The 19277-nt window shown below is 38.4% G+C and overlaps 1 protein-coding gene across 1 annotated transcript in view; it reads left to right on the top strand.

The window, feature by feature from the left end:
- The window catches only part of LOC306880643 (DNA polymerase zeta catalytic subunit-like), a 94074-nt gene that overhangs the window by 36469 nt on the left and 38328 nt on the right, over nucleotides 1-19277 (top strand). The window contains exons 2-4 of the mRNA XM_079434292.1: nucleotides 4697-4886; nucleotides 13731-13805; nucleotides 16944-17104. Of these exons, the coding sequence (XP_079290418.1) occupies nucleotides 4697-4886; nucleotides 13731-13805; nucleotides 16944-17104 (426 nt within the window). The remainder of the gene's footprint in view (nucleotides 1-4696; nucleotides 4887-13730; nucleotides 13806-16943; nucleotides 17105-19277) is intronic.

The following is a 19277-nucleotide window of genomic DNA, read 5'->3' as shown; positions in this document are numbered from 1 at the left end:
GAAATGTGTAGATTTGGCAGTGTGGACTTCAGTAGAGAAAGACGAAAGCAAAGACTGATACCTACTCCGGTCCGACGGATCGTTTGATTTGCGCCATTTTCTCTCTGCCACTCTGAGTTTGGTCCAATTCTCACGAAGAACATCGGATAACCAGGGGTTAGAAGGGGCAGCCTGTGCTGGCCTGGAGGAGAGAGGACAGATGTAGTCTAGACAAGAGGTTAAGGTAGAGCATAAAGTGTCAGTAGCTGCATTCACATCCAGAGATGAGAAATGGGTAGGCGAGGGAAGAGAGGAGGATACTACAGAGGAAAGAAGGGAGGGGGAAAGGGAGCGTAGGTTGCGTCTGAAAGTAACCGGTAAGGGAGATGGTGGCACCTGGGTAGCAAAATGTAAAGTATATATGAAGAAATGGTCAGATATGTAGTGGTTGTACCAGAATGCTATCTGTAGTACAATTGCGTGTGTAAATTAAGTCAAGTTGGTTGCCTGATTTGTGCGTGCTAGTAGTGGTGAGGCGTTTGAGATCAAATGAAGCTAGGAGTGAATGGAAGCATAAGGCTGGTCTGTAGCATAAGGCCTGTCTAGGTGAATGTTGAAATCGCCAAAGACTAAGAGTGGAGTGCCATCCTCCATGAAAGAGGACAGCAGTCCATCCAGCTTATCTAGGAAGGTTGCTAGAATTTGGCCAGGGGGACGATAGATTACCACAATCCGGAGTTTTATAGGAGCTGTTACCGTAATGGCATGAGATTCAAATGAGTTGAGATTGCCTAAGGGAGAGTGGGTTGAGTATTTACAATTGTTTGAAATGAGCAGACCAGTGCCTCCACCCCAGCCAACTTGCCTAGGGGTGTGAGAGAAAGAGAAATTGTGAGAGAGAGCAGATGGACGAATCCAGGTCTCAGTCAAGCCCAGGATGCTGAGTGCGGATTGTAAGGAAAAGGCAGAAATGAAGTCGGCTTTGTTGACAGCTGACTGGCAATTCCAAATACCCACAGAGAAAGAAAGAAGTGCAGTGGAAGATGTAGAGAGAGGGCGCAGGTTAGCAGGGTTACGTAGTCTTCTGCGTGTGTTTTTAGAGCGAGGTTGAGAGAGAACTGGAATGGTTTGGAAACCCATGATAGAGGTGGAAGGATAGAGGATAGGAAAGTGTGAGGGAAGATAAAAACGATACTTAAGTGTGTGCTCTGTGTCGTTGCTCAGTCAAAGTCACGCAGGAAAAAGTCGTCTGTCTTTACACTCGTTGGTCTTCACACGAGGAGGCTGAGCACGACAGCTGAATGCTTCTGCGTCAGCACTCGGACATCAAATAAATACAGTCTAGGAAACTACAGTGAAAACGGCTGTGGCCGGCTTCTGATCAGCCCAGCCAATTAGGTTAAAGGACTGCACAATCACACAGGCTCAGCTGAGGCGCAAATTATTCTAATTACCAGTAAGTGCAATCAAACATAAAAACCTCAACGAAAATGCAGAGTAGAAATAGGTAGGAAACGAACTATGCCTTCCTAGCAGCAAGTAAATAATTTAAACAACAGAACTGCGACCAAGTATTCAAAACACTTACGCGAGCTGCCATCCGTCTCTTCTGGTGACTAATTGGCTTTCCCAACCTTAGAGAAGCGACCGAGCAGTTTAAATACTTTAAAGGTGCCATAGAATGAAAAACTGTCTTTACCCTGGCATATTTAAATAATAACAGTTCTTTACATGGAAATGACATACAGTGAGCCTCAAACACCATAGTTTCCTCCTTCATATGTAAATCTCGTGATTAAAAAAGACCACTGAAAAACAGGCGAATCATAACATAACACCGACTGTGACGCAACAGTTGGGATCACTACGCCCCCAACATTTGCATAAACCCGCCCTTGTTCTAAGCCGGCCTAACCATCAGAAGCTCTGCAGGTATTGTAAATAAACAAGCGTGGACAACAGCGAAAATAACAAAATAAATTTTATGTTCCAGGCCGTGCAGGGGGTGTGAAGTACAGGGATGGGTTGGTGTCTGTATTCAGAAAGGCACAGAAAGCAAATAACGTGAGCCACTAAAGGGACATGGTTAGCTCCTTGCTAGCGGTAGCCTGTTACAGTACATAAGATTTCACTCTCAGTAAGGAGAGATGAGGATGATGGCGAATGACTTACAGATCCTGAGCACCACTGACAAGCATCTGATCTTGTGAAATGTGTGGTAAGTACTGTTGCTCCATAATGTAAACATAGTTTGTGTGATCGCGTCTCTTGAAAGTGAAACTATAACACGATCGATGGATCGTTCAAAAGCAGTTTCAATGCCTCGCATATTAATAACGGCTCCCTGATGCCCGCGTTTTATATACAGTATAATTACCCGACGATATAACTGCGAGAGAAAGTATTTAAATATATATTTTCCTCCCTGTGCTTCCTTCTTGCTGATGAGCCGTACTGTGAAACAGCCAATCAGAGCAGAGCTCAACATTGAGCAGCACTGTGAAACAGCCAATCAGAGCAGAGCTCATTATTATTCATGATCCTGCCAAATAAGCCAATAACAGACCGTTTCATTCTAGGGAGAAATCCTAGGGTTGTAAATGGACATGTAAAATCGTTTCTGGAGATATTTTGCCCTTACCTAAGCCACATACCTTCTGTGTAGATATCAGAGAACAATTTAAAATACTGTATCAATGCATTCTATGGCACCTTTAACAGTCGCTGTGGCTGGCTTCTGATCAGCCCAGCCAATAAGGTTAAAGGACTGCTAATAGCTCAAGACGAAATTAACACTTAGCACAATCACACATCTCAACAGTTCAGTCAGCTGACTCGGTCATCTTTTACACTCGCACTGGGCCTTCGTTCAGTCCTTATTATTGAGCCTTAACAGGTGAGTTTAAGGGGGAAAGGGAAGTGGTGTGTGGCCAAGTATGGTGACCCATACTCGGAATTTGTGCTCTGCATTTAACCCATCCAAGTGTACAGTACAGTAGTGAACATGCGCCCGGAGCAGTGGGCAGCCAGTGCTGCGGCGCCCGGGGAGCAGTTGGGGGTTTGGTGCCTTGCTCAAGGGTCTCACCTCAGTCGTGGTATTGAGGGTGGAGAGAGTGTTGGTTATTCACTCCCCCACCTACAATCCCTGCCGGACCTGAGACTCGAACCTACGACCTTCAGGTTACAAGTCCAAGTCTCTATCCATTAGGCCTCGACTGCCCCTAAATGGGAGTGCACGCGTTGGTGGTAATGCAACGCGTTATGCAAGGGTTGCAATCATGCTATGATGGATATGTCATACAAGTTTACTACATGCACCAATGAGCCCATTTATGCTTGCATCTTTAAAGGGGTCATCGGATGCAAAATTCACTTTTCAAGTTGTTTGAACATAAATATGGAAGTGTGTGTACACATCATCCTATAATGATAAAAATCCACCCAGTGTTTTTTTTTTTTTTTTTTTTGAAATCCCTATTTTAAAATCCCCTTTCTCAAATCAGATTGTTCTGAGGTTCCTGTCAGAATGACGTAGTTCTGAACTGACCCCTCCCATGATAGTTGATTGACAAGTCGTCTTACCTTAGACCCGCCCTGAGTGAGCTGAGAGCTGTCTGCCATTGTGTCCGCTCTGGTGCAGAGGAAGACAATATGTCTCAGATTAAGCGATTGAAGTGTTTAGTTGTTGGATGTAATGATGAATATAGCAGTCATCATTTACTCCCGACATCTGAGCCGCTGAAGGCAGAGGATTAGCGTTACTTTCGCTTTGAAGTGAATGCGCCGATCCTCGATCTACATAAATGCGTCTATGTTCGCCCGAATCATTCGTGATCCAGGTTTATCTACAGAAGAAGTGAGTATAAGGGTTTTTTTATGAATCTTTGCAAATCGCCTTTCCTAATAATGTGCTAGTAAGCCAGTTTTGCGGCTGAAGTTTAGTATTCTCCATAGATTCTGATTACTGAAAGGCGTGGCTGTTCAAGGAGTGCTGTGTCAAAGCATATTAAATGCAAAGTTGACTGGAAGGAAGAAATTGGGTAGGAAAATGTGCACAAGCAACAGGGATGACCGCAAGCTTGAGAATACTATCAAGCAAAGCTGATTCACACACAATATTTTAACTAATTGTAAAAGCTGAATAATTGATCAAAGCTTACTCCTTATTCTGTGAAATAATCTAAACTAATCATCCATTATCAAAATAAATGTTTGATGCAGACCTAATGGACACAACATTTACTGTCTTTAAAGTAGTTTGGAAACTATGCGTTCAAGTTGAAGCTTTGGTTTTGGGAATTTCAAAATCTTCCGTGATGGAGTATCGCAATAATCGACTATTCGTGCACACCCCTAGTTTATTTGTCCACAAAACAAGTCAAGTTCCAGAGGTTTTGTTAAATGTACAAACTGAGCTTTTGCATTTTGCCAAAATTAAAACTGCATTATTTTCTCTATTTTTTCATATAGAACAGATTTTAATTTAAAAGCAAAAAGGACAAATTTAAAACATTGTGATGTGCAGGATATTTATCAAGCAATGATGACATTAGCACAAATCTGTAGTAGCGGAGAGTGTTGTGCTGTCAAACCAAACTGCATAAGTACAGCTCCTTATCTGAGAAAAGTGCACAAAATCTCCCAAGCACCTTTTTATTCAAAAAATGTTTGTCACTTGTTTAAGATTATGCTGATTCTCTTTCTCTTTTGTTTCTAGGCCAGAAGACATGTCTTCATCTGCATGGTGTGTTCCCATACATCTATGTGCCGTATGATGGGTTTGGACAGGATGCAGATCGTTACATTCGGCAGGTGGCCTACAGTATCGACAGAGCCCTGAATGTCAGCATGGGAAACCCCTCGTCTAATGTGCAGCACATCTTTAAAGTGGTTCTGGTGTCTGGCATGTATGTGTAAAACGCACACTAGTGTTTTCTTGAACCACTACTAATTTTATCTAATTTGATTTTTTTTTTTTTTTTTTTTTTTTTTTATATATATATAATAGAGATTCATATATCTGCACATGCCTGCCTGCACAAACACAGATCAACACCTACTTCATCATTGCCTCTTAGACCCGCCCACTGGTGCATTAATGTGTTCTGGCAGAAGAAATACTGGACAGGATCACTGCACTAAAAACATTACCTTTTAAATCTTATGTTACAAAAGTGGCTGTTTATTTTCTGCCATATGAATGTTTCAGAGCATTGTTTGTTTGTTTGGTTTATTTGACCATGGATTCTCCAGTTGAAATTTGGTTTGGTTTGCAGGCTTTGCAAAAAATTTATGGACCGATATGGACCCAACAGTAATGTTGCAGCATGTAAGGAGCAGTGACTAAATTATCAGCTTCACATTGGCTACGTTTACATGCAACCAAATAATCGGATTGACGGCTCAATTGGACTGAAAAGGCTTCATGTAAACATCTTAATCGATCCGATTGAGCTCGATCGGAATGAAATTTCAATCGGATTGAAGGGGGGTGGTTTATTCCTTTTCTAATCCGATTGAGCGTGCATGTAAACACTCAATTGTATTGAAAAACGAAACTGAAAGGACTGCGCATGTGCAATGAGGCAGAAATAGCGTAATGACACATGACCCGCGGAACGAGCGGTTCATCCTTTTGAATAAAGTGTTGTATAAATGCGTGTCCTTTCATTATAAAACACTCCTTTCACTCAGCAACTGGATGAGAGTCCAAAACAAGGACTGGTGGAAGGTTGTCCTGCTCCACTTCACACAGGCAACTGTTTTGTGCGCGGGGAGGGGCATTTTTACTGCGTGATAAATATGAACAGCACTGCACTGTGGTTTATATGTATATTTATCCAGAAACTGAAAAACATTGATTCTGCTTTTAAAAACAAAGAAACTATATTTGTGCAGTGTGCGCATGTCAAAAAAAATAAATAAATTCCGATTTGAAGCCTGTGACATAAACGCACACATCAACCCGATCACTTTTTATTTAGCATTCATGTGAACACTACATTCAGATTCATCAATGGGAATGAATTCAGTCCGATTGGACCACAAATTGTGCGTGTAAACGTAGCCACTGTTCCACTTAGTATATTTTATATACATTTACATTTATTCATTTAGCTGACGCTTTTATCCAAAGCGACTTACAATTGCTATATATGACAGAGGTCGCACGCCTCTGGAGCAACTAGGGGTTAAGTGTCTTGCTCAGGGACACATTGGTGTCTCACACCCGGGTCTCACATTCGAACCCGGGTCTCTCACACCAAAGGCATGTGTCTTATCCACTGCGCCATCACCACCCCTCATATATAAATTGATTAAATTTATAAATTTATATATATTTATAAATAATTTATATATATACATTTATAAAATATATATAAATATAAATTATTATATATATATATATATATATAATTATATATTTATATATAAATTGATTAAATACTATACAGAAAGCGAGCAAAGAGTGCTCCCTTTTTTAAATCAGATCTGTCAATCAAAAAGTGCGAGCTTCGAGTTTCACCAAAACTTCCTCTTTAATTGATGCTGTCTACACTGCTTAGTGAAACTTGATAATATTAAATAATATTAATAAAAAGCTTGTATCTAAATAGAATGCTATAACACTTCATAAGTAGTTAATCTTGGCAACTGTAGTGTTAAGATCATAGCAAAAGTTTTCAAAACAGTATTCAGTATGTAGTGTAGGGGTGTTCCCGACTAAGGATTTTAATAGTCGAATCGGGATTTTCGAATCTTGCTGAAAGTCGAATCATATGTTTGGGGGCGGGGAAAAATACAAAATACCAAGAGTCAAGTCAGACAGTCATGAATACTGATGTTAACACACATGGAAAATAGCCTAACCGACGCCTCGCAGATAAAAACGGGGTAAATAAATATAGTTTTATGTTTTGATTAAAAGACATAACGTTAATCACAGTAGTACTACAATGAATCGCTTTACTGCAACGTAACTCAACCAAATGCAACTAATACGAGATAAATATATACACAATATATAAACCAGCTGAAATGTTTTGAAATCACTGTACCCTACCTGATAAAAAAAAATCCAGTCTTTCACTCTGCCTGTGTCAGTTTGAATCTTGCAAATTTTTTTAATCCATGCCGCCAAGATGCTTCTGTCGGTCACAGATTATGGAAAGTGAAACTTAAATCTATAGGGGTGGTTGGATTTATTCACGCACTTTAAAATATTTATTTGAAGCTTCTATTCAGATTCCTATTTACAACATTATCATAATAGGCTGTATATTAGCTTATTTGGAGGAAAACCAGCAGTTGTGTGTGAAATCAGACATTGAGCACCCCCTCTAGCCAAAATGGCATGATCATAACACCCCGCGAATATTCGACTGCGAGATTGGGAGTCGAATTAGGTTCCTCCTATCGAAGCATCGCATCGACTATTCAGAGTCACCCCTAATGTAGTGTAACGTTTTTCACAAGTGTGTTTAATGGTACAATCAGGAAGTAGTCTGTTAATTCGTCAGAGATGAGTGTGTCAAAGTATTATCCATGTGGCAGTATAGTATACTGCTATGAGACAGATTATGCATGTGGCTCATCGTAATTTCAGTTAAGTAGACATAATGAATATGTTAGACAATGATTACATCTTGTGATCATAAAGACAATATAAAGATAGTATTTGACTGCATTATGTGAATGCTTGGCTGGAAGAGATGGCTCTTTAACTTAGATTTAGAGAGTATGTCTGACCCCCATATATTTTTAGGAAGGCTAGGCCAGTGTTTAAGAGCCAAATGCAAAATGTTCTACCTCCATTAGTAAACTTTGTTTTTAGTACTATAAAAAGTCCAGAGTTTTGTGACCTTAAAGAACATGATGGCTTGTAGCATGATAGAGGATCAGTTACATATGAAGAAACTAGACCGTTTAGGGCTTTCCTGCACAAAGGAGCATAATTAAGCAGATACAATTTTTTGTAATAATATAGACATAAGTAGGGTTTGAGATGGGTCTGTAATTTGCCAATTCACTAAGTGGACATCACCGGATATTCCACCATGAACATATGTGACCCTGGACCACAAAACCAGTCATAAGTGTAAATTTTTCAAAATTGAGATGTGTACATCACCTGAAAGCTGAATAAATAAGCTTTCCATTGATGTATGGTTTCTTAGGATAGGACAATATTTTGCCGAGATGCAACTTTTTAAAAATCTGGAATCTGAGGGTGCCAAAAATTCAAAATATTGAGAAAATCGCTTTTAAAATTGTCCAAATTTAGTTCTTAGCAATGCATATTACTAATCAAAAATTGTGTTGATATATTTACAGTAGGAAATATACAAAACATCTTCATGGAACATGATCTTTACTTAATGTCCTAATGATTTTTGGCATAAGAAAAATAATTTTTACCCATATTTGCCCAGGGAGTAGAGAGTAAAGAGCATTGTGTAGGGATCATGTCAATAGGAAAACAGTTCATGCATGAGCTCTCTTCTAATGAGCTGGTTACCTGAATCAGTTGTGTTAAAGCCGAGAACACACTACACGATTGTGAGGCCGATTTATGTCATTGTTTACATTGTACGAGTGTCCACTTTTGGTGGAATCCTTGCAATGGGCTGAACTGGAACGTTGGTTTATTGTTTGCATTTTTTCCCTTACGAATTTGTTTGGTGCAGCATTCTATATGTATATAGGTATGCTTGGGCTGTTATAAAGGTTTAAAAAAAATAATTTATATATTATAGAGTTGTTTGGGGTGGGGATAAATCAAATGCAGTCTGCGATGTTGTCACAATCGTGTTGCATTGTGGTCTGTGGAATGTCCTGAAGTGTGCCTATGAAGACTCGCTCCCTCTGTCAAAATCGAGGGATCAAGGGTCTGTACATATAAACTTACCTTGTCTACTTCATAAAGTGGAACGCACTTCAAAATGGCAGCAGGGATTCCCCCAAGGGGAAGTGCTTAGGGAAGTTCACAAGTGTGTGTCTAAAAGTGGAGTGGAACGCAGCCTATAAAGTTACAGGCAGGTGAGTTTGATCGAGGTTGGAGCTGAACTCTAGGAAAATGGATCTCACGGGCCAGAGTTGAGAACCCCTGATTTAGAAGCTTAACCGTCAGCTTGAAGGTTATCAGAACAAGACCTAGAGATAAGGTGGTGTTTAAAATGATGAGAGGGGCCCAATTCTTTCAGTAGTGTAGTGGTAGGGATCTAGTGTACATGTCGTTAGTTTTGATGTAGTGTAAGTTTTCTTCCTGTCCTATGGGAGTAAACCACTACAATTTTTCTTGGGGGATGACATTGGATGCTAAAAACTGAAACGCTGCTTTTTATTGTACAACGTCTGATTGTTAATTTTCCCACTGTACTGAAGAATAATCTGATTGTTTTGATAACTATATAATTATCAGAGGTGCTCAGCCTTGCCAGGTGCGTAGAGCCCTGTCTGTATCTAGACTGATTGTCATTTCAAGTAATAAAAGAAAAAATCATTTTTTCCCCATTCGCACTTAAGTTTGGGTTTGTTGTCCTGAGAGCATATGCAACTATTGCCAATTATAAAAGTGAGCTCCTGGCCATTTAAACTGTTCTAAAATCAATGTAGAAAATATCTTTTTATTTTAAAATGGCCAGTTATAAGCTGTCTCCATATTTTAGAGTAACTAACAGCTACTAAATGGATACAATGAATGGATAAAGTGCAAAAGATTGAAAAATGCAAGTGACTGAGTTGGATGTTACTATGGACATTATCTTGTGGAAAGATAAACTGAAGTTTCCTAGAAGTAATAAGGTAAACCTTATTCTAGTTTCATCAAATAAATCGAAAGATTATTTGTTATTAACTGACATCAGTTTTATAGAATCTAATGCAAAGTAGATAATCATACACTGACAATACACTAATGCCAGCGGTCTCTGGAAAGAGATTGGGAAGAATTATATATTTACGTTCCGCCTAGTCATGTGCGGAGTCGAGCGGCGACGTCTTCCACTTGTCGTTGAAGTGAGAGGAAAGGAGTAGGATCTGTTTCATAGTCTTGAACACGAAGCATTGGTGAACAATGAACTCCTGAGCACCGAGGCGGTCCTTTGGTCTGAAACACGCAAACCGGAGCCTTGAAGGTGAAGGTTCTGAAGTCTGTACAGAAGATCCGGACTACCATGAACGCGCAGGAGGGAGGATCATTGACGTTGACTTTCGGAAAGTCGTTGCAGAAGATCCTGGCAGTTTGGAACTCGCAAACGGAGGATCGCTGAAAAGAAGATTCTTAAGTCGTTGCAGAAGATAGGGGGGCACTAAGCTTGTCGTCGTTGTTGCTGTGGCAGTTTCCAAACTCCTCCAACTCGCTTCTTGCAGAACTTCTTAGTTTCTGCTTAGAACCTAATTTTGCAACAACATCTTAGCACAAGGTTGACCACACCACTTAGCACACTCTGTCTTGAAGATAACCTTTTATTCCTTCCCTGAGAAGGCGGGGTTTGCAAGTTGGCACTTTTCAGATCCAGCATTCTGATTGGCTGATGCTGTCAGAGGCCAGCCTCTGGCATGAGGTCTATTTGCATAGCTTAAAGTCTGCATTTGTAACAATGCATTTAAAGTTTTTCCTATGCATAATTCACTTTCCAAACCAATTCCAGATTAACCTACACATTGTGCTGAAAATATGAAGACCAAACACCAAAGGGTAATGCTGAGCTTTGACCCCTGCATTCATATAGTATAACATCATTCTCTCTCATTTCAAACTCCAATTCTCCTTCTCACTTCTCAATTTATACCTTTGAACTTTGAATTCAAAGATGTTTTTTGTTTGTTTTGTTTTGGTCAAAGCTCATAGCAAGCAAACAAACAAACACATTTGACAAAGGCAATTTAAGGTTCTTATCACACCACTTATCTCAGTTCTCTATAGGCATTTCATATTGAGCTGAGAGCTGATCTGTGCATTTTTAACTCGTCATCCTGGAGGAGCTGGACTACCTGTACAACCTGATTGGGTTTAAGCTACTGCCCCATGCTACAAGCAGTGAGAAGGACCCTAACAAAACAAACTTGAGACAAATCAGTCAGGAATGAAAAGGGGAGAGCAATCGTATATGGCCACCATCTGTGAAATTCCCATTCGCTTTTTTAGGGGTTCTCTTGCTGTTGCAGGTGAAACGGATTCACAAACACTAATGCTTTGTAACCGGACATAATGATATCCTTGATTGTTTAATTGACTTGGTGTTATACTGTGATTTTAAGTGTTCCCATATTCATTTAGTAATTTATTTATTTGCTTTATGATTGTTTGTACTAATAAGAATTCCAAATACAGAGCTCTGGACATGCATTCATACTATGTAATTTTCCCTGCTACAATGACGTGTATGTGACTTCCAGTAGTGTTCCTCATCGCAGCAATAGCAAATGACAACAATCCACTCAGTTCCTGATGAACATATATAATCATATCCCATTTGGATATATCACAATAGGGAAGAAGACCATTTCAACTTCCATTTCATGCTGACTTTAATGTGATTTTGTCAGTTTGATTAGTTTTCTTTTTCACTTATTCCAACTATTTGGCTATTATACAAATAATGCTATACAAAATTAATCTTATGCAACAATACTGGGGCACAGATTGTGGACGAATTTTTCTCCTTCAAGTCAAGTCACCTTTATTTATATAGCGCTTTTTACAATGTAAATTGTGTCAAAGCAACTGCACAATATCAAAAAAGGAAATTAGTGTGTCAATGTAAAATGAAAAGCTAAAAAAAAAAGATTTTCCGTTAAAGGCATTTCATTATTGAATTCAGTGATGTCATCATCCAGCTCAGATCAGTTTAAATAGTGTCTTTGCAATCAGGTCGACGATATCGCTGGAAATGAAGTGTCCCCAACTAAGCAAGCCAGAGGCGACAGCAGCAAGGAACCAAAACTCCATCGGTGACCGAATGGAGAAAAAAACCTTGGGAGAAACCAGGCTCAGTCGGGGGGGCCAGTTCTCCTCTAGCCAAATAAACCAGCAGTTCAATTACAAACTGCAGCAAAGTCAGATTGTAAGGGCTCAACTGGTTCCAGTGGTCTTTCCCGATGGCTGTCTAAGTGGTGGGGGCCAGAGTTCCAGAGTTTGGGTGCTAAATAAATTGTTCCAGAATTTGGGTGCTAAATAGGAAAAGGATCTGCCGCCCGCAGTTGATTTTGATATTCTAGGTATTATCAAATGGCCAGAGTTTTGAGAATGCAGCAGACGTGGAGGACTATAATGTGATAAGAGCTCGCTCAAGTACTGAGGAGCTAAGCCATTCAGGGCTTTATATATATGTTTGATAGGGAGCCAGTGCAGTGTTGACAGAACCGGGCTAATATGGTTGTACTTCCTGGTTCTAGTAAGGACTCTAGCTGCTGCATTTTGGACCAACTGTAATTTGTTGATCAAGCGTGTAGAACAACCACCCAATAAAGCATTACAATAGTCTAACCTTGAGGTCATAAACGCATGAATTAGTATTTCGACATTTGACATTGCAGAATAGGTCATATGCATAGGTCTCAATTTAGATATGTTTTTGAGATGGAAAAATGCAGTTTTACAGATGCTAGAAACATGGCTTTCAAATGAAAGATTGCTATCAAACAGCACACCTAGGTTCCTAACTGATGAAGAAGAATCGACAGAGCAGCCGTCAAGTGTTTTCTAGGATATTACATGTGGGGTTTTTAGGTCTGATAATTAACACCTCTGTTTTTTCAGAATTTAGCAGGAAGAAGTTACTCGTCATCCAGTTTTTTTATATCGACTATGCATTCCATTAGTTTCTCAATTTGGTGTGTTTCACTGGGCCGCGAAGAAATATAGAGCTGAGTATCATCAGCATAACAGTGAAAACTAACACCATGTCTCCTAATAATATCTCCCAAGGGTAACATGTAAAGCGTGAAAAGTAACGGCCCTAGTACTGAGCCTTGAGGTACTCCATACTGCACTGCGATCGATATAATACCTCTTCATTCACTGCTACGAACTGATGGCATTCAGATAAGTACGATTTGAACCATGCTAATACATTTCCACTAATGCCAACAAAGTGTTCTAATCTATTTAAAAGAATGTTGTGGTCGATAGTGTCGAACGCAGCGCTAAGATCTAATAAAGAGATACAACCACGATCAGATGATAGAAGCAGGCCATTTGTAACTCTAATGAGAGCAGTCTCAGTACTATGATACGGTCTAAATCCTGACTGGAATTCCTCACAAATACAATTTTTCTCTAAGAAGGAATATAATTGCGAGGATACTACCTTTTCTAGTATCTTTGACAGAAAAGGGAGATTTGAGATCAGTCTGTAATTAACTAAATCTTTGGGGTCAAGTTGTGTTTTTTTAATGAGAGGCTTAATAACAGCCAATTTGAAGGTTTTGGGGACATAGCCTAATGACAGTGATGAATTAATAATAGCCAAAAGAGGATCTATGACTTCTGGAAGCAGCTCTTTTAATAGTTTAGATGGAATGGGGTCTAACACACATGTTGTTGTTGTTGTTCTTCAGCCACTATAGCACATAGTAGTATAAAACAAGTGCACATGAAATTACGCTATCCACAGCTAGTTAAACAATGTTGTTTGGTGGCAGAATTAATCAGCTCGTCTGTGCTACTCCTAGTGCAAAGACAAATTTTATCTCTCTCTTCTGTTAAAACATTTGGACATAGATCTGACCATCTTATCTCTCCTTAGGCCTTTCTATGGATACCATATGAAGGAAAAAACCTTTATGAAGATTTACCTGTACAACCCTCAGATGGTCAAAAGGTGAGTCCTACCAGTCTGGTAGTTGTTGTTTCTTTTTATGAATGTGTGTGTGTGTGTAGCTGTACATACTGTGTGGGTGTGTCAAGGGATGTCAAAAAGTACTGGTACTTCTGTTGGCGCTGATAGCCTCGTGGGCAGTGCGACGACATGTAGCGCCGTTGCGCTCCGGATGTCCCGAGTTCAAGTTACAGCTCGCAGACCTTTCCTGATCCCTTCCCCCTTCTCTCACTCACTTCACTTCCTGTCAACTTACTATTCTATCCAAAATAAAGGCATAAAAACCCCCCAAAAAATCTTAAAAAAAAAAAAAAAGTACTGGTACTTCTGGCTAAAGTTGATGCGATGACTTGTAAAGGTCTACATCTTGCAATGCGATTTACATTTTTTATGATTCAAAGGATAACAATTTGGTTACAAAAAACTAATTTCAGTGCATCAGTTTGTCTTGTCCATCCATTTTTTTAAAAATACCCTCTGGAGTCGTCACTGCCAACAATTCATTTTAAATTGTATTTCAATACAAGAGAAATGCAATTATTATAAAATGAATCATAAAGGCCCGGATTCACAGACAGGGTTTAGACTAAGCCAGGATTAGGCCATAGTTCAATTAGGACATTTAAGTAATTTTTATAAACATGCTTAGAAAAAACATTACTGGTGTGCATCTTGAGACTGCATCAGCTAAGACTTACATTTTAGTAGGGCTGTCTCTATTAGTTGATTTTAGTTGACTAGTCGATTTGTAAAAATCGCGTCGACTAATCGCAAAATACCGGAAGTGGCGCATTTCACAGACAAGAATCCATAAAACACATTATTAGACTATATTCCAAAGCTGCATGATATTAAACCAATTAAAAAAAAAACCATAATCAAGCATAATTGTGAATTCACAAAGGCTATGATTTAATTAAATAAGTATATGCGATGTTCTAACAGTATATGCTCTTTAATTATTTCCATGCTTGTAGGTTAAGTACGTGCATCTCACAGCGGCTCCCTTCACAGTAGCTCCACAGAAACTGTTATCATTTACATGTGGAGCGACTCAAACTCATCTCTGCATGTTGTTGTGAGTTTGGTTTATTATAACGTTCATCTGGGAACGCAACGTGCGCCATTTCATCAGATTTGTAAGGTAAATCATTTAGAAACCTATGCAAACACAGGAGAATACATCGTGGTTTCAAAATAAAAGCTCAAACCCTCACTCTGAGTTTACACGGTTTGATGTCCACAGATTCATTTAATTACAGTGGCTATAGCATTTCTGTCATAAAGAAATGGCCAAATATTAAAGATTAAGCGGACATTTGAATTAAATGGTGCTTGGTCAATATTACACAGTAATGTGTAAAAATAATCATCAGGCCGTCGGCGCCCCCTGCAGGCCTTTGTTGTTATGCGTAATCTACATTCGCTCTATTGTTAATAATATATTATGTATTTTAACAGTAAAATAAAACCATATGATTTCTTGCTTCTGATACTTTATTTGAACTAATTATTATTGCATCACTGCTATTATATATGTATTTTAAGTCATTTTAAAAGCTATTGTTCACTTACATCTATTTTTATTACCACAAAAACAAATATATAATTATAAGGCCCTATGAAATTCGTTTTATTTCCAAATTCGTTTTTTTCCATTTTCATTTTTCTATACTCCGTTTTAATGGTTAAATTTTATTAATCAAAAAGCCTGTCTAATTGATTTTTTATCTGTAGCAAATTCGGTTTTCCAATATTTTCTGGATTACATTTTAATGTTTCCATTTTAAATTTTAATAATCAAAAGCATCTCCAATTAATTGACTTTATATTTTAAAGTTTTTTTTTTTTCTTTTTTTCATAAATACTGCACATTTACATTTTTCACCTAAATAAATTCTGGTAAATAATATTTCTGGTAAATGCTCCTTTAAAAAGTGTTTTTTTATTTATAATTATATTATTAGACTAGAACACGTGGATATGTTGTCTTTCTTACACTATAATACTGAACTTTGATTTCAATGATTTGGACTATGAGATGGACACTTGCTGCTTGCACTCTATGTTGCACTTTACTGTTGCTTTAAAAAAGGATTTCATAGAAATTTGGATTTCATTTGGTTTAATAAAATATTCTTAAGTAAAATTGTTGATTTTTTTTTTTTTTGTGGGAAATTAATTGTTTGGATTAATCGATCAATTAGTCGATAGATTAAAATAGTCGTTAGTGGCAGCCCTACATTTTAGTGTAGGACTAGGCTTAAGCCTTGTCTGTGAAACCGGGGGAAATTTTTTCTTTTTCTTTTTTTTTTAAAATTGCATATTAATAATGAAAAAGTAATTTCAACTAACTAAATATAGATTCACATACAATAAGCATTACAAGTAGTAAACCTGCCTTCACTATCTAAGTGCTTTAATTATTAAAAGTAAATAAGTGTCAGTGCCAGTAGTCTTATGGTTAGTACGCTGACAACTACGCTTGCGGCGAACAGAGTTCAATTCCCATCTTGTGATCCTTTGCCCCTCTCTCCGCCCAATGCTTTCCTGTCACCTCTTTACTGTCCTATCACATTAAAGGCATTAAAAATGTCATAAATATAACTTTAAAAAGTAGTGTTATTAAAGTGGTATAGATTATTGTTATTATTGACATTATAGACAGCGATATGTACAAGAGACTGCATTCACACTTCACAGCTCTGTTTTAACATCAGATGCTTGATCCCCTCTGTGTATATAACTGTTTAGATTAATTTTGCATCATGCAGAGACCATTAAGTACAGCACATTGTTGCAACATCAAGAAAAATCATTTTTTTTTTTTTTTTTAATGGTGTAGAATTAGTAGCAATCAGCATTTGCTGTTGCATTAGTGACAGAGCACAGTGCACTTAATTGAGAAAAGTTTAGTTACATGGCACTGTTATTTCACATTTTAAATATCAGAAGTCTTCTTGTGCTGTACTAAAATAAGTATTGCATATTTCACTTGTATTGGTATCGACTACTAATAAATTGGAGCCAAATTAGCCTTGGTGATTTGGTGCTAATTGTTCTGTGTGTGGTGAGTGGAGGAGTGGTACATCAGGGTGTGATAGGTGTTGCTGATTGTATGTGTGTGTTTTCTTTTTGTAGGGTGAGTGAACTCCTGCAGGGTGGAGCTGTAATGAATAAGAGTTTTCAGCCCCATGAAGCTCACATTCCCTTCCTGCTGCAGCTCTTTATCGATTACAACCTCTACGGCATGAACATGATCAGTCTTGCTGCTGTTAAGTTTCGAAAAAACCATGCAACAGGTAACGCACACAGGCACACACATACACACATGTAGCCGCCTTAAAAAGGGGTGGTCGCTAAAACCAAAATCACAATACATGTAATTTTTCATAATAACGACCCGTGCTGGCAAAATTAGTCACAATGAGCAAATTTTCATAAATGAGTTATGTTAAAACCTTCGAAACGATGTATGATTTATTGGATTGGGACAAAAAATTACTGAGATACACTTTGAAATTGAGTCAGCAATTTTGTTAATTTTTTTTTCCAAACCAAAATCACCTAGCCACCATACCTTTAAATCTCTAGTAATACCACAAAATTTGGCACACCACGTCAAAACCCATAACTCTACACTCAATTACTCCATTGTGATGGCAGAACTTTTGTAAATGTTTAAAATTGTGTGCAAGACAATCTCACATCCTGTTCAGGCCCTGTTATGTCATATAACAGTATATAGACCTTATGCCCCAGAGCAACAAGTGCACCTCTTTAGAATTCTGGTTTCGAACTTCCGTTTTTGCAGTATCAACACTGTTGAAGAATAATTAGCTGGTGAAGTGGATTTACTTATTTTATCGTTAATGGAAGATATGTGCTTTTTAATGTTTGAATGCATATCAAATATCAGTAGATGAGGAAAATTAAAAAATGAGCGGTTCATTTTTAAATTCGTACTACCTTGCCTTCATGCTATGGAAATACAAACTGGAAGACAGAAGACAACAAGCGCAGAACTGAAAAGGGGTGCCAAATGATTTATTTGGATTTCACAAGTCAGACTGAATCAAACTCACTTCCTCACTAAGTTGTCACTCATTGTATACTACTCATAATTATACAGTTAGGTCCATATATATTTGGACACAGGCACAATTTTTATTATTTTAGCTGTTGACTAAAACGCATACAAGTTACAGTTGTTGGGGAATTACAGTTAAAACCCAAGGAACAGGTATGATGAACAAAAACCAGGAGTCAGATGCGATTAATTAAAGAAAAATTTACTGAAGAAAATAGTTTGCAGTTTCATTCGCAGAAGACCACTTCAACACTCACGATGGAGTTAGTAGGCCGCTCTGCTTACAATTCAATATCCTCAACAATTATACCCTGACAGAGGTTGCTAATTCCGTCAATGCATAAGTCATCAAAATTCTGATTGGTTCTAAAACCAAGATAAACTTAGACAATTTCCACATTTGGACGCAAGCTTGAAGCGTATCCTCTGACGACTATTTAAGTGACAAGTGATCAGAGGTCAGAGGCAATACGTCTCTCCATAAAGACGTATATCTGATAAGCTGGACATTGGCAGCTGAACGTTTGTCCTGTGCGTCTCCCTGTACAGACAGATACTAACACATACGCAGAGAAACACTTATCTTAATTCAAGTTTGCCTCAGCCCTAAACCTTATCGGGCATGGTCACACACACAATGAGAGCAGCTTCTTAGAGAGTAAAAAGGCAGACTAAAGCCATATTCAACTTATTTTCTAACATGCATAAATGTAACTTTGGTAATTATTCAAGAAATATTATAATTAATATTATTATGAAGGCCATTGTAGATCTGCGATCCACTCCTTCACAGTTATATAATGAATATGGGCTTAAAGTGCACACTCTGAGCTTTAATTTAAGAGGATATTCTCATCACAATTGGAGGAAAAGTTAAGGAATTACAGCTCTTTAATATGTACATCCCCTCTTTTTCAAGGGGCCATAAGTAATTGGATAATTGACTCAAAAGCTGTTTTATGGACAGATGTGTGCTATTCCTTCGTCATTTCTACATCAATTAAGTAGGTAAAAAAAGGTCTGGAGTTAATTCTAAGTGTGACATTTGCATTTGGAAGCTGTTGTGAACCCACATCATGCGGTCAAAGGAGCTCTCCATGCAGGTGAAACAGACAATTGTTAGGCTTCAAAAACAAAACAAATCCATCAGAGAGAGAGCATATTCGGAGTGACCAAATCAACAGTTTTGATACAGAATGCACTGGTGAGATGCAGAACATGCAGTCAGCCACATGTAAAAATTTTAAAAGGTAGCAATGCATTGCACAAATACCCAGTGTCCCTTGCTTAGAGGAGCCAGCACCAGGGTACAGCACCTGTAATCCCATCCATAATCGGCCACCCCTTATTGCTACTCAGAGCCAACTCCTCAGTTTTCTGAATGT

Source organism: Barbus barbus (assembly GCF_936440315.1).
Source record: "Barbus barbus genome assembly, chromosome: 14".
NCBI classification, from domain to species: domain Eukaryota; kingdom Metazoa; phylum Chordata; class Actinopteri; order Cypriniformes; family Cyprinidae; genus Barbus; species Barbus barbus.
Note: the sequence above shows the minus strand (reverse complement) of the source record. Positions and strands in the feature narration are given on the sequence as shown.